At 47.2% G+C, this 19,475-nt stretch overlaps 1 protein-coding gene across 1 annotated transcript in view; it reads right to left on the reverse strand.

Moving 5' to 3' along the window:
• The window catches only part of LOC139421684 (LLGL scribble cell polarity complex component 1), a 75,411-nt gene that overhangs the window by 49,242 nt on the left and 6,694 nt on the right, over positions 1–19,475 (reverse strand). Inside the window, exon 3 of the mRNA XM_071172775.1 lies at positions 787–868. Coding sequence (XP_071028876.1) covers positions 787–868 — 82 coding nt within the window. The remainder of the gene's footprint in view (positions 1–786; positions 869–19,475) is intronic.

A 19,475-nucleotide genomic window follows, 5' to 3' on the forward strand; every position in this document is an offset into this window, starting at 1 on the left:
ACCCCAGGAAGAGTAGCTGCTGCAGGAACTAATGGGGATCCATAATAAACCCCAGGAAGAGTAGCTGCTGCAGGAACTAATGGGGATCCCTATTAAATTCAAATCTACCACATAATATGGTTCAATCAAGCCACGCCAACAAACTTTTCCCCTCAGCGCATTTTCATGACAAATTGGACAAAAATCATTGCATATTGTCATGAAATATTAAGACAGATAAAATCATTGCATATTGTCATGAAATATTAAGACAGATAAAATCATTGCATATTGTCATGAAATATTAAGACAGATAAAATCATTGCATATTGTCATGAAATATTAAGACAGATAAAATCATTGCATATTGTCATGAAATATTAAGACAGATAAAATCATTGCATATTGTCATGAAATATTAAGACAGATAAAATCATTGCATATTGTCATGAAATATTAAGACAGATAAAATCATTGCATATTGTCATGATTGTTGGAGCACAATAAAGCATTTTAGTTAGTGGCCCATTCCTGACCTAAATACTGGCTGAAATTCTGGAGAAATCCCAGATCTCTCAAATGGGAACAAAACCGAGGACCTCCTCGTCTAAGCATATCTGTAGAAGTGACCTAACAGTCTTACCCGTCCTTGGAGGAAGTGACCTAACAGTCTTACCCGTCCTTGGAGGAAGTGACCTAACAGTCTTACCCGTCCTTGGAGGAAGTGACCTAACAGTCTTACCCGTCCTTGGAGGAAGTGACCTAACAGTATTACCTGTCCTACAGGAAGTGACCTAACAGGCTTACCTGTCCTTGGAGGAAGTGTATCTGCGCTACGGCTGCAGCGTCTCTGTGTAGTCCTGTAAACTCCACCCCTGGAGATCCATAACTAACAGCACAGTCAAGGAATACAGCACACAGCTATATACACACAGCACAGTCAAGGAATACAGCACACAGCTATATACACACAGCACAGTCAAGGAATACAGCACACAGCTATATACACACAGCTATATACACACAGCACAGTCAAGGAATACAGCACACAGCTATATACACACAGCTATATACACACAGCACAGTCAAGGAATACAGCTATATACACACAGCTATTTACACACAGCACAGTCAAGGAAAACAGCTATATACACACACAGCTATATACACACAGCACAGTCAAGGAAAACAGCTATATACACACAGCTATATACACACAGCACAGTCAAGGAATACAGCTATATACACACAGCTATTTACACACAGCACAGTCAAGGAATACAGCACACAGCTATATACACACAGCTATATACACACAGCACAGTCAAGGAATACAGCTATATACACACAGCTATTTACACACAGCACAGTCAAGGAAAACAGCTATATACACACACAGCTATATACACACAGCACAGTCAAGGAAAACAGCTATATACACACAGCTATATACACACAGCTATATACACACAGCACAGTCAAGGAATACAGCTATATACACACAGCTATATACACACAGCTATATACACACAGCACAGTCAAGGAAAACAGCTATATACACACAGCTATATACACACAGCTATATACACACAGCACAGTCAAGGAATACAGCTATACACACACAGCTATATACACACAGCACAGTCAAGGAAAACAGCTATATACACACAGCACAGTCAGTTCACACAGCTACAGTGGGGCAAAAAAGTATTTTGTCAGCCACCAATTGTGCAAGTTCTCCAACTTAAAAAGATGAGAGAGGCCTGTAATGTTCATCATAGGTACACTTCAACTATGACAGACAAAATGAGAAAAACAATCCAGAAAATCACATTGTAGGATTTTTAATGAATTTATTTTCAAATGATGGTGGAAAATAAGTATTTGGTCACCTACAAACAAGCAAGATTTCTGGCTCTCACAGACCTGTAACTTCTTTAAGAGGCTCCTCTGTCCTCCACTCGTTACCTGTATTAATGGCACCTGTTTGAACTTGTTATCAGTATAAAAGACACCTGTCCACAACCTCAAAAAGTCACACTCCAAACTCCACTATGGCCAAGACCAAAGAGTTGTCAAAGGACACCAGAAACAAAATTGTAGACCTGCACCAGGCTGGGAAGACTGAATCTGCAATAGGTAAGCAGCTTGGTTTGAAGAAATCAACTGTGGGAGCAATTATTAGGAAGTGGAAGACATACAAGACCACTGATAATCTCCCTCGATCTGGGGCTCCACGCAGGATCTCACCCCGTGGGGTCAAAATGATCACAAGAACGGTGAGCAAAAATCCCAGAACCACACGGGGGGACCTAGTGAATGACCTGCAGAGAGCTGGGACCAAAGTAACAACGCCTACCATCAGTAACACACTACGCCGCCAGGGACTCAAATCCTGCAGTGCCAGACGTGTCCCCCTACTTAAGCCAGTACATGTCCAGGCCCGTCTGAAGTGTGCTAGAGAGCATTTGGATGATCCAGAAGAAGATTGGGAGAATGTCATATGGTCAGATGAAACCAAAATATAACTTTTTGGTAAAAACTCAACTCGTCGTGTTTGGAGGACAAAGAATGCTGAGTTGCATCCAAAGAACACCATACCTACTGTGAAGCATGGGGGTGGAAACATCATACTTTGGGACTGTTTTTCTGCAAAGGGACCAGGACGACTGATCCGTGTAAAGGAAAGAATGAATGGGGCCATGTATCGTGAGATTTTGAGTGAAAACCTCCTTCCATCAGCAAGGGCATTGAAGATGAAACGTGGCTGGGTCTTTCAGCATGACAATGATCCCAAACACACAGCCCGGGCAATGAAGGAGTGGCTTCGTAAGAAGCATTTCAAGGTCCTGGAGTGGCCTAGCCAGTCTCCAGATCTCAACCTCATAGAAAATCTTTGGAGGGAGTTGAAAGTCCGTGTTGCCCAGCAACAGCCCCAAAACATCACTGCTCTAGAGGAGATCTGCATGGAGGAATGGGCCAAAATACCAGCAAAAGTGTGTGAAGACTTACAGAAAACATTTGACCTATGTCATTGCCAACAAAGGGTATATAACAAAGTATTGAGATAAACTTTTGTTATTGACCAAATACTTATTTTCCACCATAATTTGCAAATAAATTCATTAAAAATCCTACAATGTGATTATCTGGATTTTTTTTCTCTCATTTTGTCTGTCATAGTTTAAGCGTACCTATGATAAAAATGACAGGCCTCATCTCATCTTAGACTACCATGTCTATATACCTGATCTACCTGTTGAATTAACTACTATTCACCACCACCACCACCATGTCTATATACCTGATCTACCTGTTGAATTAACTACTATTCACCACCACGTCTATATACCTGATCTACCTGTTGAATTAACTACTATTCACCACCACCACCACCATGTCTATATACCTGATCTACCTGTTGAATTAACTACTATTCACCACCATGTCTATATACCTGATCTACCTGTTGAATTAACTACTATTCACCACCACCACCACCATGTCTATATACCTGATCTACCTGTTGAATTAACTACTATTCACCACCATGTCTATATACCTGATCTACCTGTTGAATTAACTACTATTCACCACCATGTCTATATACCTGATCTACCTGTTGAATTAACTACTATTCACCACCATGTCTATATACCTGATCTACCTGTTGAATTAACTACTATTCACCACCATGTCTATATACCTGATCTACCTGTTGAATTAACTACTATTCACCACCATGTCTATATACCTGATCTACCTGTTGAATTAACTACTATTCACCAAGATGTCTATATACCTGATCTACCTGTTGAATTAACTACTATTCACCACCATGTCTATATACCTGATCTACCTGTTGAATTAACTACTATTCACCACCATGTCTATATACCTGATCTACCTGTTGAATTAACTACTATTCACCACCACCATGTCTATATACCTGATCTACCTGTTGAATTAACTACTATTCACCACCATGTCTATATACCTGATCTACCTGTTGAATTAACTACTATTCACCACCACCATGTCTATATACCTGATCTACCTGTTGAATTAACTACTATTCACCACCACCACCACCATGTCTATATACCTGATCTACCTGTTGAATTAACTACTATTCACCACCATGTCTATATACCTGATCTACCTGTTGAATTAACTACTATTCACCACCATGTCTATATACCTGATCTACCTGTTGAATTAACTACTATTCACCACCACCACCATGTCTATATACCTGATCTACCTGTTGAATTAACTACTATTCACCACCATGTCTATATACCTGATCTACCTGTTGAATTAACTACTATTCACCACCATGTCTATATACCTGATCTACCTGTTGAATTAACTACTATTCACCACCACCATGTCTATATACCTGATCTACCTGTTGAATTAACTACTATTCACCACCATGTCTATATACCTGATCTACCTGTTGAATTAACTACTATTCACCACCACCACCACCATGTCTATATACCTGATCTACCTGTTGAATTAACTACTATTCACCACCATGTCTATATACCTGATCTACCTGTTGAATTAACTACTATTCACCACCATGTCTATATACCTGATCTACCTGTTGAATTAACTACCATTCACCACCATGTCTATCATCTATACCAGATCTACACAAACATAAAAGTTGTACATCCTCATTGTGTCTACAGTGTCTTACCCATAATTACTGAAACTCTCTCTGACACACAGGGAGCGGGGCTGTGTATTCGTCCAGTGATGCGTAAGGGAAGCGCTAGCGAGGATAAAGAGATTTCACGGTCTGAATAACGACCAACAGAATCATTGTCCTCAACTCTGACACATTTAGAGCTAGCTACTACATAATCCAGCATAGCTAGAGCTAGTTACAACATAACTACAACACACATTTAGAGCTAGCTACTACATAATCCAGCATAGCTAGAGCTAGTTACAACATAACTACAACACACATCTAGAGCTAGCTACTACATAATCCAACATAGCTAGAGCTAGTTACAACATAACTACAACACACAACTAGAGCTAGCTACTACATAATCCAGCATAGCTAGAGCTAGTTACAACATAACCCAGCATAGCTAGCTAGAGCTAGTTACAACATAACTACAACACACAACTAGAGCTCGTTACAGCATAGCTACAACACACAACTAATCCTAGTTACAACATAATCCAGCATAGCTAGAGCTAGTTACAGCATACAGTGCCTTGCGAAAGTATTCAGCCCCCTTGAACTTTGCGACCTTTTGCCACATTTCAGGCTTCAAACATAAAGATATAAAACAGTATTTTTTTGTGAAGAATCAACAAGTGGGACACAATCATGAAGTGGAACGACATTTATTGGATATTTCAAACTTTTTTAACAAATCAAAAACTGAAAAATTGGGCCTCTAGACCCAAACTGTTACAGACCTATATCCATCCTGCCCTGCCTCTAGACCCAAACTGTTACAGACTTATATCCATCCTGCCCTGCCTCTAGACCCAAACTGTTACAGACCTGCATCCATCCTGCCCTGCCTCTAGACCCAAACTGTTACAGACCTATATCCATCCTGTCCTGCCTCTAGACCCAAACTGTTACAGACCTATATCCATCCTGTCCTGCCTCTAGACCCAAACTGTTATAGACCTATATCCATCCTGCCCTGCCCTGCCTCTAGACCCAAACTGTTACAGACCTGTATCCATCCTGTCCTGCCCTGCCTCTAGACCCAAACTGTTAGACCTGTATCCATCCTGTCCTGCCTCTAGACCCAAACTGTTACAGACCTATATCCATCCTGTCCTGCCTCTAGACCCAAACTGTTATAGACCTATATCCATCCTGCCCTGCCTCTAGACCCAAACTGTTACAGACCTATATCCATCCTGTCCTGCCTCTAGACCCAAACTGTTACAGACCTATATCCATCCTGTCCTGCCTCTAGACCCAAACTGTTATAGACCTATATCCATCCTGCCCTGCCCTGCCTCTAGACCCAAACTGTTACAGACCTGTATCCATCCTGTCCTGCCCTGCCTCTAGACCCAAACTGTTACAGACCTATATCCATCCTGCCCTGCCCTGCCTCTAGACCCAAACTGTTACAGACCTATATCCATCCTGCCCTGCCTCTAGACCCAAACTGTTACAGACCTATATCCATCCTGCCCTGCCTCTAGACCCAAACTGTTACAGACCTGTATCCATCCTGTCCTGCCCTGCCTCTAGACCCAAACTGTTATAGACCTATATCCATCCTGCCCTGCCTCTAGACCCATACTGTTACAGACCTATATCTATCCTGCCCTGCCCTGCCTCTAGACCCAAACTGTTACAGACCTATATCTATCCTGCCCTGCCCTGCCTCTAGACCCAAACTGTTACAGACCTGTATCCATCCTGCCCTGCCTCTAGACCCAAACTGTTACAGACCTGTATCCATCCTGTATCCATCCTATATCCATCCTATATCCATCCTATATCCATCCTGTATCCATCCTGTCCTGCCTCTAAGGTATTCTAAAGCCAAGTGAACAAACAGGTCACTGAGCATCTCGAATCCCACCGTACCTTCTTCTCTCTCACACACACAGACCCAGTCAACCCACCCAGCCTCTGTCTCAGTCAGGCCAAGCAGCCCCTCTCTGGAATACCAACCCACCCAGCCTCTGGCTCATGTCTGTCTCAGTCAGGCCAAGCAGCCCCTCTCTGGAGAACCAACCCACACACCTCTTAACAGAGCCTGCAACAATAGCCTACTGAGCTCAGAGCAACAGGGTGTGTGAAGTAGGGGTGATGAATGAGGAAAGAGGAGGGAATTCAACTTTGAGTCTATAAGAAGAAACTGGCTGAAGGAGAGCGAGCGAGCGAGGTGGAGAGAGAGAGAGAGATGGCGAGCGAGGTGGAGAGAGAGCGAGCGAGGTGGAGAGAGAGCGAGCGAGGTGGAGAGAGAGAGAGCGAGCGAGGTGGAGAGAGAGAGAGAGAGCGAGGTGGAGAGAGAGAGAGAGATGGCGAGCGAGTTTGAGAGAGAGAGATGGCGAGCGAGCGAGGTGGAGAGAGAGAGAGAGATGGCGAGCGAGGTGGAGAGAGAGCGAGCGAGGTGGAGAGAGAGAGCGAGCGAGGTGGAGAGAGAGAGCGAGCGAGGTGGAGAGAGAGAGCGAGCGAGGTGGAGAGAGAGAGAGAGAGCGAGGTGGAGAGAGAGAGAGAGATGGCGAGCGAGTTAGAGAGAGAGATGGCGAGCGAGCGAGGTGGAGAGAGAGAGAGAGATGGCGAGCGAGCGAGGTGGAGAGAGAGCGAGCGAGGTGGAGAGAGAGAGAGCGAGCGAGGTGGAGAGAGAGAGAGCGAGCGAGGTGGAGAGAGAGAGAGCGAGCGAGGTGGAGAGAGAGAGAGAGAGCGAGGTGGAGAGAGAGAGAGCGAGCGAGGTGGAGAGAGAGAGAGCGAGCGAGCGAGGTGGAGAGAGAGAGAGCGAGCGAGCAAGGTGGAGAGAGAGAGAGCGAGCGAGCGAGGTGGAGAGAGAGAGAGCGAGCGAGCGAGGTGGAGAGAGAGAGAGCGAGCGAGCGAGGTGGAGAGAGAGAGAGCGAGCGAGCGAGGTGGAGAGAGAGAGAGCGAGCGAGCGAGGTGGAGAGAGAGAGAGCGAGCGAGCGAGGTGGAGAGAGAGAGAGCGAGCGAGGTGGAGAGAGAGAGCGAGCGAGGAAGGTGGAGAGAGAGCAGAGAGCGAGCGAGCGAGGTGGAGAGAGAGAGAGCGAGCGAGCAAGGTGGAGAGAGAGAGAGCGAGCGAGGTGGAGAGAGAGAGAGCGAGCGAGCGAGGTGGAGAGAGAGAGAGCGAGCGAGCGAGGTGGAGAGAGAGAGAGCGAGCGAGCGAGGTGGAGAGAGAGAGAGCGAGCGAGCGAGGTGGAGAGAGAGAGAGCGAGCGAGCGAGGTGGAGAGAGAGAGAGCGAGCGAGCGAGGTGGAGAGAGAGAGAGCGAGCGAGCGAGGTGGAGAGAGAGAGAGCGAGCGAGCGAGGTGGAGAGAGAGAGAGCGAGCGAGCGAGGTGGAGAGAGAGAGAGCGAGCGAGGTGGAGAGAGAGAGCGAGCGAGGAAGGTGGAGAGAGAGCAGAGAGCGAGCGAGCGAGGTGGAGAGAGAGCAAGCGAGCGAGCGAGGTGGAGAGAGAGCAAGCGAGCGAGCGAGGTGGAGAGAGAGCAAGCGAGCGAGCGAGGTGGAGAGAGAGCAAGCGAGCGAGCGAGGTGGAGAGAGAGAAAAGGGAGAGAGGTGGAGAGAAGTGGAGAGAAGGGTGGAGAGGGAGAGAAAAGGGAGAGAGGTGGAGAGAAGGTTGGAGAGGGAGAGAGGTGGAGAGGGAGAGAGGTGGAGAGAAGGGTGGAGAGAAGGGTGGAGAGGGAGAGAGGTGTAGAGAAGGGTGGAGAGGGAGAGAGGTGGAGAGGGAGAGAGGTGGAGAGAAGGGTGGAGAGGGAGAGAAAAGGGAGAGAGGTGGAGAGAAGGTTGGAGAGGGAGAGAGGTGGAGAGGGAGAGAGGTGGAGAGGGGTGGAGAGGGAGAGAGGTGGAGAGAAGGGTGGAGAGGGAGAGAGGTGGAGAGAAGGGTGGAGAGGGAGAGAAAAGGGAGAGAGGTGGAGAGGGAGAGAAAAGGGAGAGAGGTGGAGAGGAAGAGGCAGATTTAAAGCTCCTCTTTTTGAGTCCACGATGCCCCATTAGAATGCTAATGAGAGGAGAGAGAGAGAGAGAGAGAAAGAGAGAGAGAAAAGAGAGGGAGAGAAGTAGAAACAGAGAGACGGAGAAAGAGACAGAGGGAGGAGTATTAGAGGATGAATGGGCGTATCTGTCTCTACAGCTGGGTTTCATCAGACACACAGAGAGAACTCAACAACACAATGTTCTACAAGAGAACACAGAACACATTCTAGCACTCCGAAAGAGAACACAGAACACATTCTAGCACTCCAAAAGAGAACACAGAACACATTCTAGTACTGCAAAAGAGAACACAGAACACATTCTAGAACACAGAACCCAGACCTACAGAACAGGAAGACAGATGCTAGATAAGGAATCTGTATTAGAGGATGGAGACACAGCCCCAGGAGGAATCTGGATGAGAGTATGGAGACGCAGCCCCAGGAGGAATCTGGATTAGAGTATGGAGACACAGCCCCAGGAGGAATCTGGATTAGAGTATGGAGACACAGCCCCAGGAGGAATCTGGATTAGAGTATGGAGACACAGCCCCAGGAGGAATCTGGATTAGAGTATGGAGACACAGCCCCAGGAGGAATCTGGATTAGAGTATGGAGACACTGCCCCAGGAGGAATCTGGATTAGAGTATGGAGACACTGCCCCAGGAGGAATCTGGATTAGAGTATGGAGACACTGCCCCAGGAGGAATCTGGATTAGAGTACGGAGACGCAGCCCCAGGAGGAATCTGGATTAGAGTACGGAGACGCAGCCCCAGGAGGAATCTGGATTAGAGTATGGAGACGCAGCCCCAGGAGGAATCTGGATTAGAGTATGGAGACACTGCCCCAGGAGGAATCTGGATTAGAGTATGGAGACACAGCTCCAGGAGGAATCTGGATTAGAGTATGGAGACACTGCCCCAGGAGGAATCTGGATTAGAGTATGGAGACACTGCCCCAGGAGGAATCTGGATTAGAGTATGGAGACACTGCCCCAGGAGGAATCTGGATTAGAGTATGGAGACACTTCCCCAGGAGGAATCTGGATTATAGGATGGAGACACTGCCCCAGGAGGAATCTGGATTAGAGTATGGAGACGCAGCCCCAGGAGGAATCTGGATGAGAGTATGGAGACGCAGCCCCAGGAGGAATCTGGATGAGAGTATGGAGACGCAGCCCCAGGAGGAATCTGGATTAGAGTACGGAGACACAGCCCCAGGAGGAATCTGGATTAGAGTACGGAGACACAGCCCCAGGAGGAATCTGGATTAGAGTATGGGGACACAGCCCCAGGAGGAATCTGGATTAATCAAATTTATTTTATATAGCCCTTCGTACATCAGCTGATATCTCAAAGTGCTGTACAGAAACCCAGCCTAAAACCCCAAACAGCAAGCAATGCAGGTGAAGAAGCACGGTGGCTAGGAAAAACTCCCTAGAAAGGCCAAAACCTAGGAAGAAACCTAGAGAGGAACCAGGCTATGTGGGGTGGCCAGTCCTCTTCTGGCTGTGCCGGGTGGAGATTATAACAAAACATGGTCAAGATGTTCAAATGTTCATAAATGACCAGCATGGTCGAATAATAATAAGGCAGAATAGTTGAAACTGGAGCAGCAGCACAGTCAGGTGGACTGGGGACAGCAAGGAGTCATCATGTCAGGTATTCCTGGGGCATGGTCCTAGGGCTCAGGTCCTCCGAGAGAGAGAAAGAAAGAGAGAATTAGAGAGAGCATATGTGGGATGGCCAGTCCTCTTCTGGCTGTGCCGGGTGGAGATTATAACAGAACATGGCCAAGATGTTCAAATGTTCATAAATGATCAGCATGGTCGAATAATAATAAGGCAGAACAGTTGAAACTGGAGCAGCAGCACAGCCAGGTGGACTGGGGACAGCAAGGAGTCATCATGTCAGGTAGTCCTGGGGCATGGTCCTAGGGCTCAGGTCCTCCGAGAGAGAGAAAGAGAGAAGGAGAGAATTAGAGAACGCACACTTAGATTCGAATAGGACAGGAGAAGTACTCCAGATATAACAAACTGACCCTAGCCCCCCGACACATAAACTACTGCAGCATAAATACTGGAGGCTGAGACAGGAGGGGTCAGGAGACACTGTGGCCCACTCCGAGGACACCCCCGGACAGGGCCAAACAGGAAGGATATAACCCCACCCACTTTGCCAAAGCACAGCCCCCACACCACTAGAGATATTAGAGTATGGAGACGCAGCCCCAGAACAAGGTCCAGGTGAAAGACCCTGCCATCCGTAGAGTAAATATTTGCCTGATGTCAGAGTATTGATAACAAACAGACAGACATAGCAGCTCAGTCCTGGTTCTAACAGATAGATCCTGGTCCAGCTCAGTCCTGGTTCTAACAGATAGATCCTGGTCCAGGGATAATATAACACAGTATCCGGCCCAGTCCTGGTTCTAACAGAGACATCCTGGTCCAGCCCAGTCCTGGTTCTAACAGATAGATCCTGGTCCAGCTCAGTCCTGGTTCTAACAGATAGATCCTGGTCCAGGGATAATATAACACAGTATCCAGCCCAGTCCTGGTTCTAACAGAGACATCCTGGTCCAGCCCAGTCCTGGTTCTAACAGATAAATCCTGGTCCAGCCCAGTCCTGGTTCTAACAGATAGATCCTGGTCCAGCCCAGTCCTGGTTCTAACAGATAGATCCTGGTCCAGGGATAATATAACACAGTATCCATCCCAGTCCTGGTTCTAACAGATAGATCCTGGTCCAGCTCAGTCCTGGTTCTAACAGATATATTATCCCTGGACCAGGATCTAACACAGTATCCAGCCCAGTCCTGGTTCTAACAGAGACATCCTGGCCCAGCCCAGTCCTGGTTCTAACAGATAGATCCTGGTCCAGGGATAATATAACACAGTATCCAGCCCAGTCCTGGTTCTAACACAGACATCCTGGTCCAGCCCAGTCCTGGTTCTAACAGAGACATCCTGGTCCAGGGATAATATAACACAGTATCCAGCCCAGTCCTGGTTCTAACAGAGACATCCTGGTCCAGCCCAGTCCTGGGTCTAACAGATAGATCCTGGTCCAGCCCAGTCCTGGTTCTAACAGATAGATCCTGGTCCAGGGATAATATAACACAGTATCCAGCCCAGTCCTGGTTCTAACAGATAGATCCTGGTCCAGCCCAGTCCTGGTTCTAACAGATAGATCCTGGCCCAGCCCAGTCCTGGTTCTAACAGATAGATCCTGGTCCAGGGATAATATAACACAGTATCCAGCCCAGTCCTGGGTCTAACAGATAGATCCTGGTCCAGCCCAGTCCTGGTTCTAACAGATAGATCCTGGTCCAGGGATAATATAACACAGTATCCAGCCCAGTCCTGGTTCTAACAGAAACATCCTGGTCCAGCCCAGTCCTGGTTCTAACAGATAGATCCTGGTCCAGCCCAGTCCTGGTTCTAACAGAGACATCCTGGTCCAGGGATAATATAACACAGTATCCAGCCCAGTCCTGGGTCTAACAGATAGATCCTGGTCCAGCCCAGTCCTGGTTCTAACAGATAGATCCTGGTCCAGGGATAATATAACACAGTATCCAGCCCAGTCCTGGTTCTAACAGAAACATCCTGGTCCAGCCCAGTCCTGGTTCTAACAGATAGATCCTGGTCCAGCCCAGTCCTGGTTCTAACAGATAGATCCTGGTCCAGCCCAGTCCTGGGTCTAACAGAGACATCCTGGTCCAGCCCAGTCCTGGTTCTAACAGAGACATCCTGGTCCAGCCCAGTCCTGGATCTAACAGAGACATCCTGGTCCAGCCCAGTCCTGGTTCTAACAGAGACATCCTGGTCCAGTGATAATATAACACAGTATCCAGCCCAGTCCTGGGTCTAACAGATAGATCCTGGTCCAGTCCTGGCTGCTACTGTAATGGAGAGGAGAGGGGACTTTCAGACAAGACCCAGAAACAAAGCTCCCTCTCACTCACAAAGGGGTAAGGGGTAACACAGGGCAGGAAAACATGCATTCCATAAGGAGAGACCGACTCCCCCATATCCCCCAGACAACATACACACACAATCCTGTCTGACACACGGAGAGGGGGAGGAGACACACGGAGAGGGGGAGGAGACACACGGAGAGGGGGAGGAGACAGAGGGGGAGACACACGGAGAGGGGGAGGAGGCAGAGGGGGAGACACACGGAGAGGGGGAGGAGACAGAGGGGGAGACACACGGAGAGGGGGAGAGGAGACACGGAGAGGGGGAGGAGACACACAGAGAGGGGGAGGAGACAGAGGGGCAGACACACGGAGAGGGGGAGGAGACACAAGGAGAGGGGGAGGAGACACACGGAGAGGGGGAGGAGACACACGGAGAGGGGGAGGAGACAGAGGGGGAGACACACGGAGAGGAGGAGGAGACAAATGGCGAGGGGGAGACACACGGAGAGGGGGAGACACACGGAGAGGGGGAGGAGACAGAGGGGGAGACACACGGAGAGGGGGAGGAGACACACGGAGAGGGGGGGAGAGGAGACACACGGAGAGGGGGGAGAGGAGACACACGGAGAGGGGACACACGGAGAGGGGGGGGAGGAGACACACGGAGAGGGGGGGGAGACACACGGAGAGGGGGGAGAGGAGACACAGAGAGGGGGGGAGAGGAGACACAGAGAGGGGGGGAGAGGAGAGACACGGAGAGGGGGGGGAGAGGAGACACACGGAGAGGGGGGGAGACACACGGAGAGGGGGGGGAGAGGAGACACACGGAGAGGGGGGAGAGGAGACACACGGAGAGGGGGGGAGAGGAGACACACGGAGAGGGGGGAGAGGAGACACACGGAGAGGGGGGGGAGAGGAGACACACGGAGAGGGGGGGAGAGGAGACACACGGAGAGGGGGGGAGAGGAGACACACGGAGAGGGGGGGGAGAGGAGACACACGGAGAGGGGGGGGAGAGGAGACACACGGAGAGGGGGGGGAGAGGAGACACACGGAGAGGGGGGGGAGAGGAGACACACGGAGAGGGGGGAGAGGAGACACACGGAGAGGGGGGAGAGGAGACACACGGAGAGGGGGGAGAGGAGACACACGGAGAGGGGGGGAGAGGAGACACACGGAGAGGGGGGGAGAGGAGACACACGGAGAGGGGGGGAGAGGAGACACACGGAGAGGGGGGGAGAGGAGACACACGGAGAGGGGGGGAGAGGAGACACACGGAGAGGGGGGGAGAGGAGACACACGGAGAGGGGGGGAGAGGAGACACACGGAGAGGGGGGGAGAGGAGACACACGGAGAGGGGGGGAGAGGAGACACACGGAGAGGGGGGGAGACACACGGAGAGGGGGGGGAGAGGAGACACACGGAGAGGGGGGGAGAGGAGACACACGGAGAGGGGGGGAGAGGAGACACACGGAGAGGGGGGGAGAGGAGACACACGGAGAGGGGGGGAGAGGAGACACACGGAGAGGGGGGGAGAGGAGACACACGGAGAGGGGGGAGAGGAGACACACGGAGAGGGGGGGAGAGGAGACACACGGAGAGGGGGGGGAGAGGAGACACACAGAGAGGGGGGGGAGAGGAGACACACAGAGAGGGGGGGGAGAGGAGACACACAGAGAGGGGGGAGAGGAGACACACGGAGAGGGGGGAGAGGAGACACACGGAGAGGGGGGGAGAGGAGACACACGGAGAGGGGGGGGAGAGGAGACACACGGAGAGGGGGGGAGAGGAGACACACGGAGAGGGGGGGAGCAGACCTAATCCCATTTCACTACTACCTTACTCAGACCTGATCCCATTTCACCACTACCTTACTCAGACCTGATCCCATTTCACTACTACCTTACTCAGACCTAATCCCATTTCACCACTACCTTACTCAGCCCTAATCCCATTTCACTACTACTTTACTCAGACCAGATCCCATTTCACTACTACCTTACTCAGACCTGATCCCATTTCACCACTACTATTATCATTGATGCCTTACTCAGACCTAATCCCATTTCACTACTACCTTCCTCAGACCTAATCCCATTTCACTACTACTTTACTCAGACCAGATCCCATTTCACTACTACCTTACTCAGACCTGATCCCATTTCACCACTACTATTATCATTGATGCCTTACTCAGACCTAATCCCATTTCACTACTACCTTCCTCAGACCTAATCCCATTTCACTACTACCTTCCTCAGACCTAATCCCATTTCACTACTACCTTCCTCAGACCTAATCCCATTTCACTACTACTTTACTCAGACCTGATCCCATTTCATCACTACTATTATCATTGATGCCTTACTCAGCCCTGATCCCATTTCACTACTACCTTACTCAGACCTAATCCCATTTCACTACTACTTTACTCAGACCTAATCCCATTTCACTACTACCTTACTCAGACCTAATCCCATTTCACTACTACCTTACTCAGCCCTGATCCCATTTCATCACTACTATTATCATTGATCCCTTACTCAGACCTGATCCCATTTCACCACTACTATTATCATTGATGCCTTACTCAGACCTAATCCCATTTCACTACTACCTTACTCAGACCTGATCCCATTTCACCACTACCTTACTCAGACCTGATCCCATTTCACTACTACTTTACTCAGACCTAATCCCATTTCACTACTACCTTACTCAGATCTAATCCCATTTCACTTCTACCTTCCTCAAACCTAATCCCATTTCACTACTACCTTACTCAGACCTGATCCAATTTCACTACTACTACCATTATAATTTATGCTTTACTCAGATCCAATCCCATTTCACTACTACCTTCCTCAGACCTAATCCCATTTCACGACTACTTTACTCAGAACTGATCCCATTTCACTACTACCTTACTCAGACCTAATCCCATTTCACTACTACCTTCCTCAGACCTAATCCCATTTCACTACTACCTTCCTCAGACCTAATCCCATTTCACTACTACTTTACTCAGACCTGATCCCATTTCACTACTACCTTCCTCAGACCTGATCCCATTTCATCACTACTATTATCATTGATGCCTTACTCAGCCCTGATCCCATTTCACTACTACCTTACTCAGACCTAATCCCATTTCACTACTACCTTCCTCAGACCTAATCCCATTTCACTACTACCTTACTCAGACCTGATCCCATTTCATCACTACTATTATCATTGATGCCTTACTCAGCCCTGATCCCATTTCACTACTACCTTACTCAGACCTAATCCCATTTCACTACTACCTTACTCAGACCTAATCCCATTTCACTACTACCTTACTCAGACCTAATCCCATTTCACTACTACCTTACTCAGCCCTGATCCCATTTCATCACTACTATTATCATTGATGCCTTACTCAGACCTGATCCCATTTCACCACTACTATTATCATTGATGCCTTACTCAGCCCTGATCCCATTTCACTACTACCTTACTCAGACCTAATCCCATTTCACTACTACCTTACTCAGACCTAATCCCATTTCACTACTACCTTCCTCAGACCTAATCCCATTTCACTACTACTTTACTCAGACCTGATCCCATTTCACCACTACTATTATCATTGATGCCTTACTCAGACATAATCCCATTTCACTACTACCTTCCTCAGACCTAATCCCATTTCACTACTACCTTCCTCAGACCTAATCCCATTTCACTACTACCTTCCTCAGACCTAATCCCATTTCACTACTACCTTACTCAGACCTGATCCCATTTCACTACTACTACCATTATAATTTATGCTTTACTCAGATCCAATCCCATTTCACTACTACCTTCCTCAGACCTAATCCCATTTCACTACTACCTTACTCAGACCTGATCCCAATTCAATCACCACTATTATCATTGATGCCTTACTCAGCCCTGATCCCATTTCACTACTACCTTACTCAGACCTAATCCCATTTCACTACTACCTTACTCAGACCTAATCCCATTTCACTACTACCTTACTCAGACCTGATCCCATTTCACCACTACTATTATCATTGATGCCTTACTCAGACCTAATCCCATTTCACTACTACCTTCCTCAGACCTAATCCCATTTCACTACTACCTTCCTCAGACCTAATCCCATTTCACTACTACCTTACTCAGACCTGATCCCATTTCATCACTACTATTATCATTGATGCCTTACTCAGACCTAATCCCATTTCACTACTACCTTACTCAGACCTGATCCCATTTAACCACTATTATCATTGATTCCTTACTCAGACCTAATCCTATTTCACTACTACCTTACTCAGAACTAATCCCATTTCACTACTACCTTACTCAGACCTAATCCCATTTCACTACTTCCTTCCTCAGACCTAATCCCATTTCACTACTACCTTACTCAGAACTGATCCCATTTCACTACTACCTTACTCAGACCTGATCCCATTTCACAACTACTTTACTCAGACCTAATCCCATTTCACTACTACCTTACTCAGCCCTGATTCCATTTCACCACTACTATTATCATTGATGCCTTACTCAGCCCTGATCCCATTTCACCACTACTATTATCATTGATGCCTTACTCAGCCCTGATCCCATTTCACTACTACTATTATCATTGATGCCTTACTCAGCCCTGATCCCATTTCACCACTACTATTATCATTGATACCTTACTCAGCCCTGATCCCATTTCACTACTACCTTACTCAGCCCTGATCCCATTTCACCACTACTATTATAATTGATGCCTACTGCTGTTGGGCCACTCTTGTTCTTATATGGAGAGAGCAGAGATGTCATCAGGGCAAAGAGTCTCAAATATAAAATATATTTCGATTTGTTTAACACTTTTTTTGGTTACTACATGATTCCATGTGTTACTTCATAGTAATATACACTGTATATATACACACACCAAGTACACCAACACACTAGAGGTATATATATATATATACACCAAGTACACCAACACACTACAGGTATATATATATATACACCAAGTACACCAACACACTACAGGTATATATATATATACACCAAGTACACCAACACACTACAGGTATATATATATACACCAAGTACACCAACACACTACAGGTATATATATATATATATACACCAAGTACACCAACACACTACAGGTATATATATATATATATATATATACACACCAACACACTACAGGTATATATATATATACACCAAGTACACCAACACACTACAGGTATATATATATATATATACACCAAGTACACCAACACACTACAGGTATATATATATACACCAAGTACACCAACACACTACAGGTATATATATATACACCAAGTACACCAACACACTACAGGTATATATATATATACACACCAAGTACACCAACACACTACAGGTATATATATATACACCAAGTACACCAACACACTACAGGTATATATATATATATATATACCAAGTACACCAACACACTACAGGTATATATATATATATACACCAAGTACACCAACACACTACAGGTATATATATATATACACCAAGTACACCAACACACTACAGGTATATATATATATACACCAAGTACACCAACACACTACAGGTATATATATATATATATATATATACACACCAAGTACACCAACACACTACAGGTATATATATATACACCAAGTACACCAACACACTACAGGTATATATATATATACACACCAAGTACACCAACAAACTACAGGTATATATATATACACCAAGTACACCAACACACTACAGGTATATATATATATATATATATATACACCAAGTACACCAACACACTACAGGTATATACACCAAAACGGTCATGCTGGAGGATGTTGCAGGCAGCAGAACGTTCTCCACGGCGTCTCCAGACTGTCACGTCTGTCACATGTGCTCAGTGTGAACCTGCTTTCATCTGTGAAGAGCACAGGGCGCCAGTGGCGAATTTGCCAATCTTGGTGTTCTCTGGCAAATGCCAAATGTCCTGCACGGTGTTGGGCTGTAAGCACAACCCCCACCTGTGGACGTCGGGCCCTCATACCACCCTCATGGAGTCTGCTCAAACGGTCAGAAACAGACACATGCACGTTTGTGGCCTGCTGGAGGTCATTTTGCAGGGTTCTGGCAGTGCTCCTCCTGCTCCTCCTTGCACAAAGGCGGAGGTAGCGGTCCTGATGCTGGGTTGTTGCCCTCCTCCACGTCTCCTGATGTACTGGCCTGTCTCCTGGTAGCGCCTCCATTCTCTGTACACTACGCTGACAGACACAGCAAACCTTCTTGCCACAGCTCGCATTGATGTGTCATCCTGGATGAGCTGCACTACCTGAGCCACTTGTGTGGGTTGTAAACTCCTTCTCATGCTACCACTAGTGAAAGCACCGCCAGCATTCAAAAGTGACCAAAACATCAGCCAGGAAGCATAGGAACTGAGAAGTGGTCTGTGGTCCCCACCTGCAGAACCACTCCTTTATTGGGGGTGTCTTGCTAATTGCCTATAATTTACACCTGTTGTCTATTCCATTTGCACAACAGCATGTGAAATGTATTGTCAATCAGTGTTGCTTCCTAAGTGGACAATTTGATTTCACAGAAGTGTGATTGACTTGGAGTTACATTGTGTTGTTTAAGTGTTCCCTTTATTTTTTTGAGCAGTGTATATTACAGCCTTATTCTAAAATGGATTAAATAGTTTATTTTTCTCATCAATCTACACACAATACCCCGTAATGACATCACAATACCCCGTAATGACATCACAATACCCCATAATGACATCACAATGCCCCATAATGACATCACAATGCCCCATAATGACATCACAATGCCCCATAATGACCTCT

The sequence above is a fragment of the Oncorhynchus clarkii genome, chromosome 12, assembly GCF_045791955.1.
Source record: "Oncorhynchus clarkii lewisi isolate Uvic-CL-2024 chromosome 12, UVic_Ocla_1.0, whole genome shotgun sequence".
Taxonomy (NCBI): domain Eukaryota; kingdom Metazoa; phylum Chordata; class Actinopteri; order Salmoniformes; family Salmonidae; genus Oncorhynchus; species Oncorhynchus clarkii.